Source organism: Columba livia, chromosome 1 (genome assembly GCF_036013475.1).
Source record: "Columba livia isolate bColLiv1 breed racing homer chromosome 1, bColLiv1.pat.W.v2, whole genome shotgun sequence".
NCBI classification, from domain to species: Eukaryota; Metazoa; Chordata; class Aves; order Columbiformes; family Columbidae; genus Columba; species Columba livia.
Window position 1 is genome coordinate 150,733,301 of NC_088602.1, and position 19,693 is coordinate 150,752,993.

Here is a 19,693-nt window from a genome sequence, read left to right on the forward strand (position 1 = left end):
TCAGGGAAGACTACAGCTCCACAAATGCAAGGTGATAAGCCACAAAGTTATTCTCACATCCTTTACTGCTTTTCAAAATAGACAGTGCCTGGGACAGCACAAAGTAAACTTTTATAATTTTTGCACTTGGCATCAGTACTCAAATCTTGTAGCACATCCCAACTCTAAGCTCTATGATTCACCTTTGGTAGAAGACAGCTGAAAGTTCAAATCAATGTGTAAAGAAAAAAAAAGTCATTATTTGTCCAGGCACAGCATGTCCTGCATTCGCATTATCATGCCTGGTGATGATGGAGAATACTGCGAGAGGACTAACTAGGTAATATATACAAACAAAACAAAAAACAAACACACAAACAAAAAAGTATTTGATTTGGAAACTGTTTTATAAGAAGGCCAAAATCATCAATACCTTTCCAATACTAATCTAATCGGTCCCTTCAGGTTTCCTTCTCAGAGAATCAATTCAGTTATTTGGTCCACTGAGCTAGGATGCACTTTGTCAGAAAATGCTTTAGAAAGCTTTCATATGAGAGATCATTCTTAGCTGGACTAGTGTCTTAATGAACTTGAAAGCGAAGCGTTAGAGGGAGAGGCAAGAAGACATATGAATGGGGTTAATAACTCAGCAACCCACCTCAGCATTTGCTTGTCAAGCTGCAGAGTTCACATTTACTTAGTTCTCCTTGCTGAAAAATCACTGTTACCACTTCCTCATACTTTGATAATTTTTCCTGAGATACTTTCCCTTCATCAGCCTTGAATGGTGCTTGTCCTCTTCTTGCCTCTTATAAAGCTTGCTTTTCATTTTCTGCAGTCATTTGCTGGAAAGCACACATACAGTGGGGCGGACAGTCCTTTCCTTCTTCCTATGCTTCAGGCTTTAGCTCGTCTCCATCTCTTAAGTGCAACCTTCTCTGAACTTGCACACCAACTGTGTTAATTTCTGCATTTTTCCTACTCTCTGCTGGCTCTTTGTGCTTACCACATTTTCATCAGTCTAGTTAAACTTTTTATTAAACAAGTATGAAAAACGCTAACAGCTGAAAAAACCTAACTGAATTCAAAACCAGCTTGCAATGGGTTTCACATAAGAGTTTACACAAGTGACATGAATATCAACATTGAGACTGCCTTTCCTAGTGTATCTTCCCCAACGTTTTGTTGATGTTGATGAACCATTTTTATTGCAGCTCCCTTGCAATGTCTGAGATTCAGTTCCACTCTTAAAGCAGAATGAATAGCCTTTCAGTATGTTGTGCCTTTGCCTCTTAAGTTGCCTCCTCTTTAACAAAAGGAATTCAAACTTCAAATTTTCCTTACCTTTTATAAGTATTTAAAAATACTTATTTAAATAAAAGGGTAAATTGTAAAGGATAATGCTCAATAAAGTCTACACTTTAAACACAAACAAGCAGTTTCTCTACAAGAACAAAGTCATCAGGAGCCTTGGGCAGTGGTTGCATTGCAGGCTACACCAACCTAGAAGTTGGGTGCAGTTATCATATTGTCCTTGGCTATTTACCCCTGCACCCTTCCTTATTCTTTCCCCAGAACTTAAACCTTTGCCTGAACCATTTTAGTAAATGCTAAACAAGCAGAAAACTGTTCTCTTTTTCAAGGTGCTCTGTCAGTCTAGCGTGCAGAAGCAGCTTGGCACCTGAGCTGGTACAGCAACCACCAGCAACCACCTGAGCTGGTACAAAAAGTCACTTTTCCTCTCTATAGTCCCCATTTGGATGGATTCAGGATACCACAAAGCAGCACCCTTCCTGTTAAAGTTTCAATTCTCTTCCATTCCCCCACTTTTTCCATCACCTGCCATTTTTGCTGCTTGCTACGAAGCAGAATTTGCCTCCAAGCACTATAAAAAGGAAAGTTAACAAATGCTTTCTACCACAGTAGAACAGCAGAGTATAAAAAATAAGAGGCATCTGTATCCTTCATTTAAATCATTAACCACCAGTTGCACGGCTTTCTTTGATCTAGCTAAATCTTTAATTTCACATTCCTCAAGGCTTTTGTGTTGCATTACTACTAGTCCTTTTTATTAATTTTGCTACTAATTCAGTAGGATCACGCACAGATCAAGTTCTGGTACAATTCACTGTACTTACATTTATGAATTTAACGACTTCTCCCTACACTGTCACAGATTTAAAAAGAAAAAAAAAAATCCAGACCTCCCAAATATTTCAGAATTCAGTTTTGTTTTAGAGAGGTAGCTACCACAGGCTCTCCACAAGTGTTAAATCCATACAGCATCAAAATTTTAATAAATACTATTGTGCATACACCAGACTATTTCTTCGCACACCTTAAGCTAACGACAAGTCATATTTGTGATGGAAAGCAAGCAGCCAACCAGCTAATTACAATAATTGCCTATAAGAAGCAAATGCTAGTCAAGCAGAGCTCTTATACAGCTTGGGTCACATTAATTAAAATGACAAAACAAATACACTCAGTCTCAGCTGAACTATAGAACTTATTTCGCTCTCTCCTTACCATAGCACACAATTAATTAGACTATCCAGAAAAGATAACCAGCTTCTATTTAAATGTTCATGTTAACAGTCCATAAAATAACTTGTTATATACTTCACAATATTCTATCATTAAACTATTACTAAAATGTGTATGCATTTCCTACTGACTGCTTAGAAGATGTAAAAGATAGCTGGCATTGTTAGTCAAGTACAAATATATTCTGTTTGTTCACAAATACCTGTGATCCAATAAGTAAGGTATTTCATTTTTATCACAAAAAGATCTCAAACCTGAAACCAAACAAATGTGTTTTATTTCTTCTTGTACAACACAACTACTTTGCTCCCCATCACAAAAAACAGTCACAAATAGAAACCGCCACAGAAACCACATTCTCCTAAAAGGCATTCCATGTTCTATTCAGCAGACCATGCTGTCTTAGTAACCCTAGTACCAACATGAAAAATGAATCCATTCAAAAGGCAGAATTGGCTCCTTGCTACTCATTGTAGAATTAAGAGAGTTTTAAAAAATCCAAACCAATATACAACAGCTACCATGGAAGGATGTTGAAAGCAACCATCTAGTTTAGAAAACTGAAAAAAAAACCAACAAAACCAAACAAAACAAAACCACCAAAAAAAACAAACCAAACAAAAAAAACCCACCCAAACAAAAACAAAAACTGAAAAATACGTTTTCATTTAACTCAAACTTCAGCTGAGCAAATTGGAGAGCTATTTAGTGTATAAAGCCTGCTGTAAGACTTATAACCTATAACTACTGCTGAATCTAAAGACTGGAAAAGGTTACATCAATTTTCAATGATGCACATAAGCTTAAAAACATCACAAGAGACTTTATTAGCAGTCACAAATGGTATTCTACCAAAATTATGAGAATGCTTAAAGAAATCCTTTCTGGAAGCAACCTCAGATGATGCTAGACTCACATCTAAATCTACATTACTTACAACTAATTAGAGAGAATGTTTGACCTATTAAGATTTAATGAATAAATTTACAAAGACCGAGGCACCAATATACACCCATCCAGTTCCAAACACCTAGATCCTACCAACTTCTTCAAGTCATCATGATGTATTTTATTTCGTGTTGATTTTATGGTGCTTTTCAAACACCATCAGTGAATAACTAGTTCTAGGGTGATTAAACACTGGACACGCTACTCAGACTTCAGAAATGCCTACCTTCAAAACAGTCTCTCTAACTGAAATAGAGAAAATAAAACTAGGAGCTACCAAGTCTGTGCTCTAAGTGTCAGAAAATGTTGACTGAACACAATGTAACTGCATTTGAAAAGCATATACTACTGATGAGCGCATTTAACAACAGGCTGTACTAATCACTGTACTGTTTTAGGGGCCTCGCTATGTAACAGATGAAGATATTGGAGCTGCTACTCTCCTTATTGTGGTTTAGAAAAAAAAAATCTTAGCCACTTAGTTGCACAACACGTTTTTAAACCGTAAGTACATTTTGTTCGTTAACAAGCTTACTTGCTTGCCTACTAGATGAAAAATGTTAAAGAAAGTTGTTAGCTTTTATGTAAAAATTGAATTGCCTCTTCATACTAAATGTTGCGCAGGTATACTGGGAGAACTCACAAAAATATTTCACTTGATCAGAACCTTAGAAAAATAAAAGCTTCCTTCAGTATCCAAACACATTCCTATGATCTTCTGAATTCAATATTGACAGTGGGCAGAATCCATTTGATACTGAGTGCTACGCCTGCACTGCAAAACAAGCTCCACTTGGGAAAGAGAGCAGGTTCTGTTTTCTGATCTTTCACGTTCATGCTGGTAAGGAGTGTCATTGTGGGACCACAGCTGGCAACACTGTCCCCCAAAAACTCCTGCCTGAACTGACAGCACCTTCGGACATTGCGAATGGTTAAAAATTGGACCTTCACCTATTTCACCCTTTTTTGGCTATGGTTCATATTTATTAAATACAATCAGAAACAGAACAAACCGTTGCAGCTTATTCAAAAAAACACAAACGCTAAAAAGGTGGAGTAACAAACCAAACACTTGCAGCAAGGAGCTTAAACAGAAAAAAATAAAATGGAAAGGCATGTAATTCTGCAACAAGCAGCCTTGTTTAACTTTAGTACTGGTCACAGAAGAGGAAATTAGTTGCATAAATACGTATTTCATCATTTTAGAAAGATGATGTGTGAAGGAGGTAAGATTAGGAGGATTCCACTGTACACCCAAAAAGCTCAAGAGCAACTGGAACAAAAAAACGGATGCAAAGAAACCCACATATTATGACTTCAGTGTCCTACACCAGCTATGAGAAAGTAGTTGTGTTCACACACACGGATGTGTGAACAGTTGAAAATTACAAAAACCATCTCACACCTCAGAAAACTAAATATTGTATCTAAAACTCTCATCTGATCAAAGCTGTCGGAAAAGTATGCTCACTATACAAGAAGCTCATAGAGAACCTACATGTCCTCGTCACACTGGCAAAACTATGGCACTGTATTGGATCTGCATGGCAAGGTTTTGGCGGGGGGGAGGGGGCCACAGGGGTGGCTTCTGTGAGAACCTGGTAGAAGCTTCCGCCATGTCCAACAAAGCCAATACCAGCCAGCACCAACATACAGACCTGCTGCTGGTAAAGGCCGAACTCATCAGCAATGATGGTAGCACTTCTGCAATAACATAGTTAAGAGGGAAAAAAAAAAAAGCCTGCACAACAGCAACTGCAGGTGGAGGGAGGAGTGAGATCATGTGAGTGCAACAGCCCTGCAGACACCAAGGTCAGTGAAGGAGGAGGGCAGGAGGTGCTCCAGGTGCCAGAGCAGAGATGCCCCTGCAGCCCGTGGTGCAGCCCATGGAGGTCCATGGTGGAGCAGATCTCCACCTGCTGTCCAAGGAGCACCCAACATGAGAGCAGGTAGATGCCCAAAGGAGGCTGTGACACCCATGGAGAGCCCACGCGGGAGCAGGCTCCTGGCAGGACCTGTGGCCTCATGGAGAGAGGAGCCCGGGCTGGAGCACATTTGCTGGCAGGACTTGGGACTCCATGGGAGACCCAAGCTGGAACAGTCTGTTCCTGAAGGACTGTACCCGGGGGAAGAGACCCACACTGGAGCAGTTCCTGAACAACTGCAGCCCATGGGAAGGACCCACACTGGAGAAGTTCATGGAGGACTGTCTCCCATGGGAGGGACCCCACACAGTGGAGCAGGGGAAGCGTGTGAGGAGTCCTCCTGAGGAGGAACAAGCAGCAGAGACAACACATAATGATCTGACCACAACTCCCCTGCACTACTGGTGGGGAGGAGGCAGAGAATTTGGGAGTGACGTTAAGCCTCAGAAGAAGGGAAGGGTGGAGGGAAGGCTTTTTTAAGATTGTTTTATTGATATTCTAATTTGATTGCTAATAAATTAAACTAATTTCCCCAAGTCAAGTCTGTTTCGCCTGTGACAGCAACGAGTGAATGATCTCCCCTTGTCCTTAACTTGATCCACAAGCCTTCAGTTATATTTTCTCTCCCGTCCAGCTGAAAAGGGGAGTGATGGAGCAGCGTTGGTGGGCACCCAGCATCCAGCCAGAGTCAGCCCACCACTAGCATGTAATCATATTTCTGTGAAAAGTACGCTCAAAAGTAAACAGGAGAGACCAAGTAAGACTGCTACAGCCTAGCATGTACAAGCAGAGGACCACAAAGATCCAACATGTCAGGATCTAAACCTGTCAAGTCCAGCTAAGGAAGCCTCAGATGAACAAGACTTCTCTTTTAAATGTAAAACACTAAGGCCAGTGCAGTTTCATGGGAGAAAGATGATCTTAAAAAAATAAAAGGGGTGAAAAAAAAATTGACAATCCACCACACTATGACTACTCTCCCTAACCACATTCCTTTTGTCTCCTACTTTGCAAGAGTTTTGGAGCTCATTGGGTGCCATGTTGAGGAGATCCACACCACTAAGTTTACAGAAAACTAACCCAGCAAAAGCGATGCAGATTTTTTTCAGTTCTAGTGAGTTGAATTGACTTAGGAAAGGCCCTTCATTGTACTAAGTTGGCACAAGGGAGTAGATCTGGCTGAGGGGCCCAACACAGGCACCAAAAACAGCAAAACCTCCTGCCCTGCATGGCAGAGCATCGCCTGATGGACTTCAGTGTAACCACAGAGACAGGGAGCAGCGTCAACCCCTAGGGACAACCGTTATGAGAGAACATTTCTGCTGTATTGTACATTACACCATCCTTCAAAAGGGATTTGTTCAAACTGAAAACAAAACTTACACAAAACTTGTGCTTGGCCAAAAAGTTTCGCCAAAAACTCTTAAACCTGAAGTAGCTTCTAAGTAAGGATGGACTGGGGGAGAATGATTAATTTCACGATCATCCAAAACCTTCTCTTGTTTCCTTCGGAAGGACAAATGGAATTATATTTCCAACTAATTGAAATTCCCTCCAAGATCTTTCATGCAGTCAAAATTTCTATAGGTAAAATAATTAATAAAACCAAACAACAGATTTGTTAAAAAATAACAAAGTGGAATATTGGTGCTTTAAGGAAATCGGGTTTTTTTTACAGTTTGTTTTAAAAAATAGCTACCATCAAAAGACACCGCCATAAAACAAACAAATCTCATTTGGTCTACAGTATTTTTAACTACAGGCAACAAAAGAGTTGCCTTTCCTGACTAAAACCAAGTGTCAAGAAGGATATTAATAGAACAGCTTTACAAATAATAGGTCTTTGAGTTTAAAAACAACAAAGTATAAATGAGAACAGCATTAGTGGTTTAAGTAACAACATAAATTCACAAAAAAACTCAGTGCCAAACACTTTGTATCCAGCCAGTTCCTGGGTATCCACAGAGACAAGAAACAAGCCTCCTAAGACACAAAAACTTTTCAGAAGAAGGTGTTCCTCTATGAAGCAAGTTTTGTGTAATCAAACAAGCTACCACAAGACAGCTGTTAATCCCACTGCCTTTTGGGAAAAACATCATAAGTAGAAACCTCTTTAATATCCCCACTAAACTCAAGTATTTCAAGGTTGTGTTCTGATGTTCAATCTCCCTTGCTGCAAATAAATCATAAAAAGCCTAAGGAAAAAAAAGACCCAAGGTTATCAAAGTCATTTTCTTTCCTACACCTGGACCAACTTTCCCCCATCACTCCTGACATACGTTTGCCCGCGGAGGTGACAGAATCTATCAATGGACATTTTATAAGTAAGTTAAAGTCTATTTTCATGTTTCACTATACCCAGCCACAAAGAAAAAAAGTCTAGTCGTGAAACCATGTCCTCTGCTACCATTTAAACTCACAACTTCTGCCCGTAACACCACAAGCCCAGAGAACAAGATATTTGCATTCTTCTTTGCATCAGATTTTACAATTCCCATTTCTTTTTTAAACGACCTGTTTTTTTTCAGCCTTTCCTCAAAGCTCTGACCTTATAGACTTCAGCTCACTGTTACTGTTCTTCTCTAGACTCTCCTTGGCTAGACCATGCATTTCTTAAAGCTGTGACCCAAAGGCAGATAGATGATTCAGCTAAGGCCCCTCTTGTGCTAAGCAAAACAAAATAATTATTTATCTTTTGAGATGTACTCCTGCAGAATATTTGCTGGATGTAAAGTATCTTGTAGCTAAACTTTAATTTGTCCTCACAATTAAACAGGATGTCATTCACAGGCTATAGAGTTAACACAATCACTGAACACAAATGCAATGAAACATAATTGAGATTCAACATAAAACGTATTCCCAAAACTACAAAAGCAATGAAGTAAAAAAATGCTTAAATTGTTTCAACTTCCCAAATAAGTAGCAAGTTTAATTGTACACTCTTGAGAGAAATAGCAACTTAAAAGTTATTCTAATTTTCATCACGATAGGTTCCCCAAATGTTACTGCAACAGAAACAGTCCCATTTTTTTTTCTCAATGTACCTACGTTACTTTATGAGAAGTCACCACTTACTTCATATCATAAGGTTAGAGGCGCCTTTTCATTCTGTGCATTTTAGTCTTCTTCTTAAATCTGTTTTATAAGATTAAGGCTTCTAAATATATAACGAACATTCATGCAGGTTAAATTCCAGCATTGCTGCCTAGAAAATGATCGACTGTCCAACAGCTCAGCCTGTCACTTCACAATCTTCGAAGTCATTTCTGTCTTCCAAAGAGCAGTTCAGGGCACAAAGCTCTGAGTACAGAAAATCCCATTTGAATTATTTAATATTGGTGTAAATAATCTCTAGCAACAAGAACAGAGCCTTTCCTCCCAGCTGTCACACACTCCTTACTATATCAACAACCCTGTAATACTCTGAAAACCTTCCATCCAAACAATCTCTTGTCCTGAGAATTCATTCCGGGGAAGAAGCCAACCTATGTGCCTCTAGACACCAGAGCTCATCTCAGGCCTCCCAACATCAGCAACTGAATGGTGAGTGGAAGAGGAAAATTTCTGCTAAATTCACTTGCCCCTACCTTTTCAAATCCTTACACCTCCCAGAAGTACCTGTTTCCTAAATGTACTATGTGAGAGCACATGCAGCTACTCTTACTAATCTTAAACTGTAATGCAGAAAAACTGCTTTAGCAACTATTATACTCTTATGGAATTACTTCATTATTAGATTGTTGTGCATGCCTCTTCTAAAACTAGAAACTGAGTACAGAGTTGAAGGTTTTCCTCCTGGAAATCAAGACAGCAGCTCCTGAAAGATTGTAGGGAACTAAAACCTTTCCAGGTATCTCCTCAAAATAAGTGAGGTTATGCTACTTGATGGGTTTCCACAGCAAGGTTACTTTTAAAGCTTAGATTTACATTGTTGTGGAAGGAAGAAAACAAAACACTAGAACATGTACTTACATTAGAGCCATGAGTCAGTTAGAAGCACTTCAGTATTTTTCTGACTTATGTCACTTTAAATTTGCATTACACTTGAAGTTGGCTTGGTTTTGTATTAAGGGTAGTTTCCATTTTAACTGTATCAGCAATTTTTTGTTACTGAACTTTATTAAAAGTACAGGTTTAGATGAAGTAATAGGTGTACTTACACAGTAAACAAAATTTAATTACTTATGACTTAGGGAAGAACTAGCTAACTAAAGAACAAAACCACATCAGAAAACCAAAATTCTATCACCAGCTCTGCCTTAGACCTATATGTTTCAGTATTTCCAATGTACAAGAAGTTTGCTTTTTAATAACATAAGAGTACCTCCACACACTTCCTCATCTTGACCTGTGACATACCAACCGCTCTGGTTGGTAGGTGTTCCAGACACCAGACTGCTTTTCTCTGTCCCCTGCTCTCACATATGGATGTAAGATATTCAGATGGCAGGGCAGGAAGGGAAGCTGCACTATAGATTTGACTCCAAATCCTAAATTACAATGATGACACAGGCTAAAATATTTTTGAAATTGAAGTGACTTATGGCAGTTTCAAAAATGCCCCTCCCTTAGTATGAAAACCAATTAAAACAAAATAAATAAAATAAAATCTTGCCCCCTGCTACTGTTTCCCCTCTCTCCTCTCTTGCACTGCAGTTTATTTACCTAACTCAGCTGTATTGATAGTACTGTTTCTAGGGCCACAATATAAACCAGTTACTGAAATAATTCCACAGAGATTTGTCTTTTTTACAGCAGAAATAACTGAGAAATTCAGTTCCAAGCACAGTTCTACCAGCACAATCTGGGCATAATAAAAATCAGCAAGAAGCTTTTTAACCTCATTTTGCTGCCAAAAGAAAGAATTTGTTAAAACCCACTCTTTAGATATTTAGGTTTCTCAACCAGGTGAGAGTTTCTCCTTACTCAGGAAAGTTAAGACCAGACTTGCATTACTTCAAGCATTTAATCACCCTGCTGGCCAGGTGTAAAATACATGTATACTGCTGAGTTTTGCCTTCCTTCAGCAAGTACACCAGTAGCTCCCTAAGATGAGAAAATCCATCTCACCTCTCATCAGCAGCAGTAGGGGCAGACTCCTTCCCTATTTCCCCTTTCTGGGCAGCATGAGCTCTGGTACTTGTCAAACTTCTCAACACACTAATTGCACTAAAATCCACTATGCTATTAATAAATAAAATGGACAAAAAGTCTTTTTGTGGTGAGCTGAGAGTCAAGCCGGACTCCTCTGTGAGCTGATGATCAAAGCCAGCTTGTTTTCCCCACTGTAGACTCTCCCCCCAGAGCAGCACAGAGCCCTTCCCTGGTGGGCTCAGCACCTCACAGAGCCACAGTACGCTGCTCACAGGTGAGAGGTCCAGCACTGATTACACAGACATGCTCAGGAAAGCTGAGCTGAAATAATCTTCAGCAACAAACGCACAGAACAAGAAGGCAGCACTTCTGGCATCTGTATTTACTTCCAGAACAGACTTCATGCACGGCATTTGGCAATTTGTTCAGACTTCAGCATCTACAGTTATGCGAATCTGCAAAATACCTTGCGTTGTTACGGTACATTTTATTCCACCTTCTGAAAACATCTCAGAAGTGTTAGCAACTTACACTTCAACCTTAGCAAAACAGGCGGTACCACTTGCTCTCCGTGGGATTGGGAAGTTAAGTAATGTGCCCCAAAACACAGGAAGTATGTCAGAGAGACAAAAACCAGAGGCCTGACATCCCCAGTGCCTGCATAGTGCCCTGCCCGTTCACATTTCCTCACACTCCGTACAGAAACCCTGAGCCAACCTCCACAGGAGCAACCGTACCCGGTTTTAAAATACATTTCAGGTGTTTCAAAACCGGGGGGGGGGGGGGCGGTGGAACACATTACAAAACCCCCACGCAAAACCTGTGCGAGGCACAGCCGCCGGGTCACGGCAAGGCTGACACCCGGGGCGCGGGTGGGGGTTTGCACGAAACCAGACCCTGACCTGCCACCCTCCTCAGCCGGAGCGCGGTGTGGGAACCCCCGGCCCCCGCGGCTCCAGGGGCGCAGCCTCCTCACGGGGGCACAGGCCGCCCCGGCACACAGCCGGCCCGGGCGCCGAGGGGTGCGCGGCGGGGGTGAGGCCGCGGCGAGGCGCGGAGCGTCCCCGCCCGCCACTGCACCACCGGCGCCGGCTGGAGGGAGCGGCGCCCCCGCCGCCCGTGTGTGTGGGAGGAGGCCGGGGCCTCCCCGGCGCGGGGATCCCCGCCGCCGCCAGCCCTGCGCCTCACGCTGCCCCGCGGGGCCCCGGCCAGCCCCGCACCGCCGCTCCGCCCGGGCCCGCCGGCGGCCCCCGGCTGTGGGCTGGCCGGAGGGGGCGGGGGCGCGATGGGTGGCGGGGGTCGGGTGGGCGCCGCAGCCGCCGTGTGGCCTCTCACCTCCTCCGGGATGGCCGGGTCGCCGCTGCCGCCGCTGCCCCCCGCGTAGCAGGCGCCGAGCGCGGGCGGCGGCGGCTCGGGCTCCATGTCCCCGTTGAAAAGCGAGGCCCCCTCCGCGCTGCTGCCGCTGCTCAGCGCCGCCATCTTGGATCGAAGCGCTGGGGCGAGGGCGGGGGAGGGGGAGCCGCGTCCCCGCCGCCGGGACGCCCCCAGCCGCGACCCGTAGTGGGAGGGGGGAGAGCGCAGATCCCGGCCAGCTCCCAGCGGCCCGCGCCACCGGCACGTCACGCCCGGCCCGTGACGTCACCCAGAATCGCCGCCGCAGCCACTGCGCATGAGCCAGATGACGTCACTGGGAAACACCCTGACGTCACGGCGCGACCACCCGTCGCCCTGGGAACTCGAACGTGGGTGCGGGCCCCGCCCCCTCGCCGCGGCTCCGCCCCCCCCCGCCGCCGCAGCTCCCCCTGGCGGCGCGGAAGCGCAGTCGGCAGTGCCGGGCCCGGGGCGGTGGGAGCCGGTGGTCGGGGATGGCGGGGCGGGAGGAGCCTGAACATCAAGTGCCGGGGGGCTCGGCGGCGGGGTCGCCTCCCTCCCCCACCTGGCCTGCGGGTCTTTCCCAGCAGCGTCCCCCGTGACGGCCCGGGGGACCCCGCGAACGGCGGGTGGAACAAAAGCAAGACCGAGGTGCCGGCAGGATTAAAATTAGAAGAAAATGGGATCTGACGCAGTGTGTGAGGTGACTGCGTGCTGGAACAGGAGTGCGGTGGACGGCGGAACAGGCGGGGGGGAGCGGGACTGCTAGACCCTAGCCGGTCTGACGTCATTTGACAACAGTGGTGTGGCTTTGAGATAAGTCTTCATAAAGATGTACCATGCGACAGTGACAGGATACTTAAAAAAAAACACATTCTCATCTGAAAACTATAGTTCTAGTTATAACTAAAATGGTTCATCGCTTGAACTGAGAAAACACCCTTATTTTTGCCGTTAATGGCATTTAGAACCTGAGCTGCCGCAAGCTGGTGCTTTACGTACCAAACTGGTGCTTTGTGTACACCCAGTGCTTTGAGGGACAGCTCAGCAAAAATCGGGACCCTTCCCTTCTCTTTAGTAACACCTCACTCATCCTCTGGCCAGCTTTGCCCAGCCTGCAGGTTTGGGAGCAGACCCCAGTCCCCAAATAGGAGCCTCCATCCATCCATCCTGTCTGCTCTTTGTCTGCGTGACAAGAAGTGCAGCCCCTTCTCCGGCAGCCCAGGGTGGGCTCATGTAGCACGACCTGCCGTGGGCTGTGGTCCCCTGCTGCAAATGACAGAGGAACCAATGTGGTTGGGTGGAGTGCATTGGGAAGTGCTGCTCCCTCCACCTCCAAAAAGAGGAGGAGCTGGTGGCCTGTTCCCCGCCATGTGCCCATTGCCCACAGCTATCTTCCCCCAAAGTGGCAGAGTGCTCCCATTTAAAGTATAAGATTGACCCGTGTCATATTCCCTGTATGCCTCACCCATTGAAGTGCCACCCCACACATAAAGCATTCACTACATCAGGAATTTAGTTTTCTTGCTGAAAACATTGTTATGATAAATACCAAATTATTAAGAGTATTTTAATATATTGCAAAGAAAAGTTTATGTATCAGAACAGCAGCAGGATTTCAGAGAGGGCAAATGCTGTTCTATCACAACCTGATATATTTTATGGTAGTCAATTAAAATACTGAGTTTAAATATGCAAGTGCAAACATCCTTATCTTTGTTTCACTTCAGTTGTGAATATGTAACCATACAACCTCTCAATGTAATAAGCCTGATGATAGATTTGAGGTTTATATTTCACCTTTCGCACAGGGGCCATTGGTGTGTAAAAGCGTTTCAAATGCAGTTCGATAATGGCAGCGCTGTAACTGGTAAATAAATGCAACATCAATTTACTGTGGGGACACAGCAAAAAACAATGGAGTCAGGAAAAACAGTCCCCATGGTATGGAGGGAAGGAACTTTAGGCATGAATTTAGCTCAGGGTCTTTCCTGCAGAGAGCTGTGCAGTATTAAACACCTTCTGAAGACAAATGAGAAATAAGCAAAATCACCTAGTTAATATTTAAATGGATTTTAACTGATTATTTGACAGGCTATGCTTTCTTGAGATAGGAGCCTAGGTTTTCCTACAACTGGTGGCCTGCAGTGAAGTAAACAAAAATGCTCCATAAACGTGTAAGAATGAAATGTACAGACTAAGCAGCTCGCCAAGTTTAGAGATTTCTAATAGCCACACTAATGAAGAGGATAATTATCAGTGATTCCTGCTGTGTGATGTGAAGGTGTAATGGTAGTGAAAAGTGCACACAGACTCTGGAAAACAACACACATACTGAGAACTAAATGCTGGGACAAGTGTCTCTGATCTTTGAAGGAAAAGGTGGCAGAGGTTATAGGAGATGGCTCTCCTAGCACAGAGCCTGGTGGTGTTAATGGAAAAGCCAACAGAGGAATGTGGGTTGACTGGGTAAGTCCATTTGTTTCAATGCAGTTAATAGCAAGGGATAATTTAGTCTCAATGCACAGAACATAGGCATAGCCCTTGTTTTATTTCCCAGGCAATTTATGTCCACAACATAACTCTAGCAGTGGAATTAGTTGGCTACCATCAGTCTGTACCTTGCAATACCTTTCCCCATGACTTCAGTAACCTTGCGTGCCTTTGTTCCTGAGCTGCTGATTTTTTTCAGATTTGCATTCATATAATATATATTTACTAGACTTTGTTATTGCATTCGATGTACCACCTGAAGGGTTGCAATTCTAAACCCTAATATTGACAACTGGTGACCAAAACGGGGAACACAGCGGAGTTACAGAACAGTCACAGAATTATTTCAGTTGGAAGGGACCTCTTCAGATCAACTAATCCAACTCCACACATGGAATTCTGCAAACTATTTTGTAGTTTTCGTTTTAAAAAGGAGGGAATGTTGTAATACATTCAAGAATTATTTAATTTTTATTTCATGATCTGAGATCCAATTAATTTTGAAGGATTGCATCACACTACCTACATACAGTGGCTTGTGATCTCCAGCTGCTGGGCTTAGGTATTCTTTTCATCCGAAAGGGCACAAAGGCCACTAAACAGCAAAGTCTGTAATTAGACACAAATAATGATCTCACACATAACAGACTTCTTGATCATAAGCAGCCAAAAGACAGCAGTTTTTTGGTTGTTGTGAGGACAAAGTTAGAATGAAATAATGTAAATCACTCAATTAATCAAGCTCCACATCAGTCTTATGAAGATACAACAGGAGAACTACATCAGGACTATTAACAAAACACTCATTTTAGTCACATAATATATTTGTAATATTCACTTATCGTACTACATTGCTAACCTACTATATTTTGTACTTGTGATAACAGACCACCCAAAATACATGAGATAGGCAGTACACTGTGGATTTTTTTGTTTGGTTGGTTTTGTTTTAATGAAGAACAGCATACTATTTTAAAAGCTACTGGTGTAGGAAGGAGACAGAAATCTACTATTTATGCTACACTTTCCTTTTGTTTGAGGGCATCCACACCTAAGGACAAATGGAATTTCCTACTCCTCCACGTCGTGGCATCTTTAGTCTCTTTGCTCAATCTGTCAGGATGGAAGATAAATCATTATTAACTTTGACTGTTTCTTGATGATATGAAGTCCTATCTGCTAAGAACTGATACCATCAACATTTTTTACAGAGATTAGCATTCGTTAGCGACGCAGGTCAAAATCCAACTTAGAACCAAGATGTGAAAGGCTGGTTTCTGCTGTCCCATCCGTGGGCCCCTTGGGGCACCGGCTGTTTGATTTACAATGCAGCACAGCCAGTTTATCTGGTATTGCAGCAGGTAATGCATACTTGTAAACACAAAGCCTGCCACCTCCCATCAAACTCTTAGTTATGCACTGGGGTTTGATCCTCCTCAGGCTTTTTTAATTTTAATTCAGATCAGGAGACAAGTCCAGCTGTTAAAAGCCAAAGACTCTCAAGCTAGATTGCCCACTACCAGGACATTTGTCTGATCTAATGAACACCTGAACTTCCAAAGAACAATGTTTTAATGAGTCAGTAAAAAATATTGTATGGGTACCTGACAACAACTGTCGCATCGTGAGCATTTGAACACATCTTTATCCTTTCCCTCCAAAAAAGTATTAATGGAGTGCCCAAAATGGGACTGTCCAAAAGAAATATTAGATGAAACCTACTACCAGTCACATTTATGATATTCTTTCATTAGAAGACAGTATCTCAAAAAAACCCCAAAAAACCAAACCCCCCCAAGCCTTCTAGTTTCTTAATTAAAAATTTTCATATTGGTATGATAATAGAAACTGATTTTTCAAACTAGTATGAAATTTCAACACATATTAAACTCTGGATGTCTAAAGTGCCCTTAAAAATTGTCCAAGTTTCCAAAAACCACTTAGCCTTTTCACACACTAAAAAGACAGTATTTGTCCCATACGTTGTAGCATTTGCACTTGGCCCATGTACATTTGAAAATGCTGGATTAAATTCTGCACCACGAGAAAATAATAACAGATTTTCTAAAGCTTGTTAAAATTCACATCATTTTTACATGCTGTAGTATGAAGTGAAAGTGCAGAACTTCCTGTATCTAAGGCAATGATACTGTTTATATATCAGATTAATCCTCAGAATTAACAGCAGAAATACAAATGTTGATGGAACACAGATACTAACGACAACAGTTATGCTCCCTGTAATCTTGGCCAGAAAATGTGAAGCAGCACAAAAATTAAGACGTTGTCCAGAGTTCAGTCATTTTCTGATTACCAGTCAGAATAATATATACTTAAGAAAATCACTTTCCTCTCTAAGAAGAAAATGTTGAAGATATTTTTTGAGGAAAGGATACAGATTTTTTTTCAGTTTATCTTTAACACCTGTATAGGGGTATTATCTCACTCACTTTAAGATATACTATACATCTTTTCATATTTCTAGAGCCCGCTATCTGATTTCTCCAATGTGAGGCAACAGACAAAGCAAAGCTGCTTTTTTGTTTGTTTGTTTCTTTAAACTATTCCTGGACAGATCGTACGTATTTTTTCCTTTGGTAGCTTTTTGAGCACTTTTAGTTCATGAGATTTACCATCCTGTGACATGGCTGAAACTCAAACATTCATACCTTCATTGAGAAATTAGGTAATATTCAGGTGGTGATTTGAACTTGGCAGCTGAATAATCTCATCCGTATCTTTTTTTCAGTTAATGGAGGCTTCATAGCTCTTTGCCTTTGAGTTAAATACGTGAGCAGAAGTGATAAGGATGGGTGCAAACTGGGAGAAAAGAGGAGACAGGAAAAAAAAGAAGAAAATATGAATCCACCAGGTTTTTAACTCAGTTATCATTCTACCATTAAAAGAAATGTTGATCTAACAAGCTTTCTTTTATATGTAAATAATAACATATTCCAATTTTTCTTGCAATGATACTGGAAGTATTTATATAGTTTTCATTTGATTCAGGCATAATTTAGAGCCATTCTTTATGAACCTGTTGCTTTTCTCTCCCTAAACCACACCTTAGACCTGCAGAAAGTAAAAACCAAAACGTTTTCCTTTGGAGGTAACATGTGGGAGGTGACGGGGAGCAGGAAAGGTGATGGGACTGGGGCACGGGAGTGACTTTGCTTATCGGTCTCTCCTGCACCCTGCATGTTGTTCAGCATCATGAGGACAAAACACTGACCTGTTTCTTTCCTTGCCTGAGTAGTGACCTCATGGTCCAGCAACACGTGCTGCATTGGAGTCCCCTTGCCTCTCTCTCTGCTGGCTTCCTGCCTTCACTTGCGTGCTAGCATGAGAAGATGAGAAAACCATACATTTTATTGAATGGTGGCATAAATACTGAGAAATGTGGTATATAAGGAGCCATCAAGAGAGAGTATGAGCCCTGAAACCACCATTAAGAGAAGCAGCAACCAGTGGAAAAGGAGAGGGTGGGATGGGACAAAAGAGTAGATGGAGAGAGAAAGTAGCAGAAGTAGTCAGTGGAGGAGAAGGTACAGCTGGCTCTCCTAGGAAATGAGCAGCAGATGAAAACAGGGAAACAAAGGAGTAAGAAGGACTGATTTTCCTGGCCTGGTATGCTTGAGTGAAACTGGGACCAAATCTCACGTTTGAGAGGATCAGTCAAGACCTTCCTGTTGCCTCACCATCCTTTGTCATTGCTTTGACATGTTCAGCTTGTTCAGATATCTGATTTCCTGAGTCCTTTGTGTTGGATAGCGATAAGCTGATCAGCTTTATAGACTAAGTAGTTTTAGATTCCTTGCATTATTATTCCAGTGTGAACAATCACATTTCATAACTCAAAACCATCCCATTTAGGCACAGAAAAGCACTAACACAATTGAGTGAGTTCCAAGTAAGGGCAGGAGAGGATTCCACCTCAAACAAGTTATTTTGCTGTTCAGAAGATGACTGTTGAATTATGTTCCAGTCTTCAGATTTTCCTTCATAATATCCAGGCTTGCTGATCTTCCCCCAACATGTATACCTGCTGTCATTTGATCCTCCAGCACTTTACAGATGGGTTGGTAACTCTCTACATCTCTGATCTAACAACAGTTTAGTTAGTAACTGCACCTTTCGGTTTTTAGCCTCTTCACTGAGCAGAAAAAGTCCATTAGGGTTTGTATCAGTCTGGAGTAAAGAAAAATTCAGAGTCCAGAAGGGCTAAATCAATAATCTGGATCAAATACAGAAACTGCAGCTTTGACAGGAGACAGAGAGATCATGGTGACCGAGTGTGGTTTTTCAGGGCAGTACCCCACTTTATTAGAGTTTTTTTAAGAGTTACTATTTTTCAGCGACAGGCCAAACAGGATTTATAATCTTTTTAAATGAATGCTGATATTGTAATACCCATGCACACATCTTATGTATTTGAACATGTCTTTTGCTGACAGAGTCAGTATCACAGTTCACAATCCATCTTTGTACTTTAATCCTCACTACCACCGAGACAACGCAAGCCTCACAGACATTTAGTCTCTCCTAAAGAGACAAGTTCCCTGCCAAGCATGTGGGAACTAGGACAGTCTCTGAAGCACATTGCTATATTCTCATCATTCCTGCAAGTACACACTTGGCCAAAGGCAAAGTTTCTGGTGCAGCGGTCAATGGCCTCTCAATGTTTTTGACGCTGTGGATTGCTTGATGCTTGAGGTTATGCTAAAGGCTCTCGGACATGGTTATTCCTTTTTAATATGATATGACTTCTCTCTCCAGAAGACACATTTGTTTCGGTAAATGAACACAATTTCTGTTACCCCCCCCTGGGGGAATTCTCCAAGGCTCCAGCTTAGATCTTCATTTTATCTTATTTGTAAGTGGTTTGCATGCCTAGTCAATACTCTGCCATCTGTCCTCAGAGGGCATTAATGTTTATTAATAAACTTGATGATATTATCAAGCAACTTGAGTTTGAAAATACAGAGACACATCACACTGCTGGCTGTATTGGTGTCAGGCGACAGAGCAGTATTTTAGCAAACATTGCAAACAGCCTAATTTTATCCTGATCAACACTGAATGTCACTGGGGAAGCACCTATTGCACACACATGGACGACATCTCCAGAGAGGTGTTATTTCACCAATGCTGTCCTGAAGAGACCACTACCAGTCAAAGCCTAAGGTGACTACAACCCTGTTTGCTGGCATAGGATTTACCTAGTTGTTATTCAGAGTTAAGTCCCATTGATACAAGCTGGAGATACTCAGCATTCACACAGCTTCTAAAATTAGGCCACTTCTGTAGCTGCTTGAATCTAGAATCACATTTTA

At 42.3% G+C, this 19,693-nt stretch overlaps 1 protein-coding gene across 2 annotated transcripts in view; it reads right to left on the reverse strand.

Annotated features, from left to right (window-relative positions):
* The window catches only part of BRAF (B-Raf proto-oncogene, serine/threonine kinase), an 86,519-nt gene extending 74,346 nt beyond the window's left edge, over window positions 1-12,173 (reverse strand). Inside the window, exon 1 of one of the 2 annotated variants that reach the window (XM_065038253.1) lies at window positions 11,832-12,173. In XM_065038253.1, coding sequence (XP_064894325.1) covers window positions 11,832-11,975 — 144 coding nt within the window. In that variant the 5' untranslated portion in view covers window positions 11,976-12,173. The remainder of the gene's footprint in view (window positions 1-11,831) is intronic. The other variant, XM_065038245.1, reaches the window with a different exon arrangement.
* Between the last annotated feature and the right edge of the window lie 7,520 nt (window positions 12,174-19,693).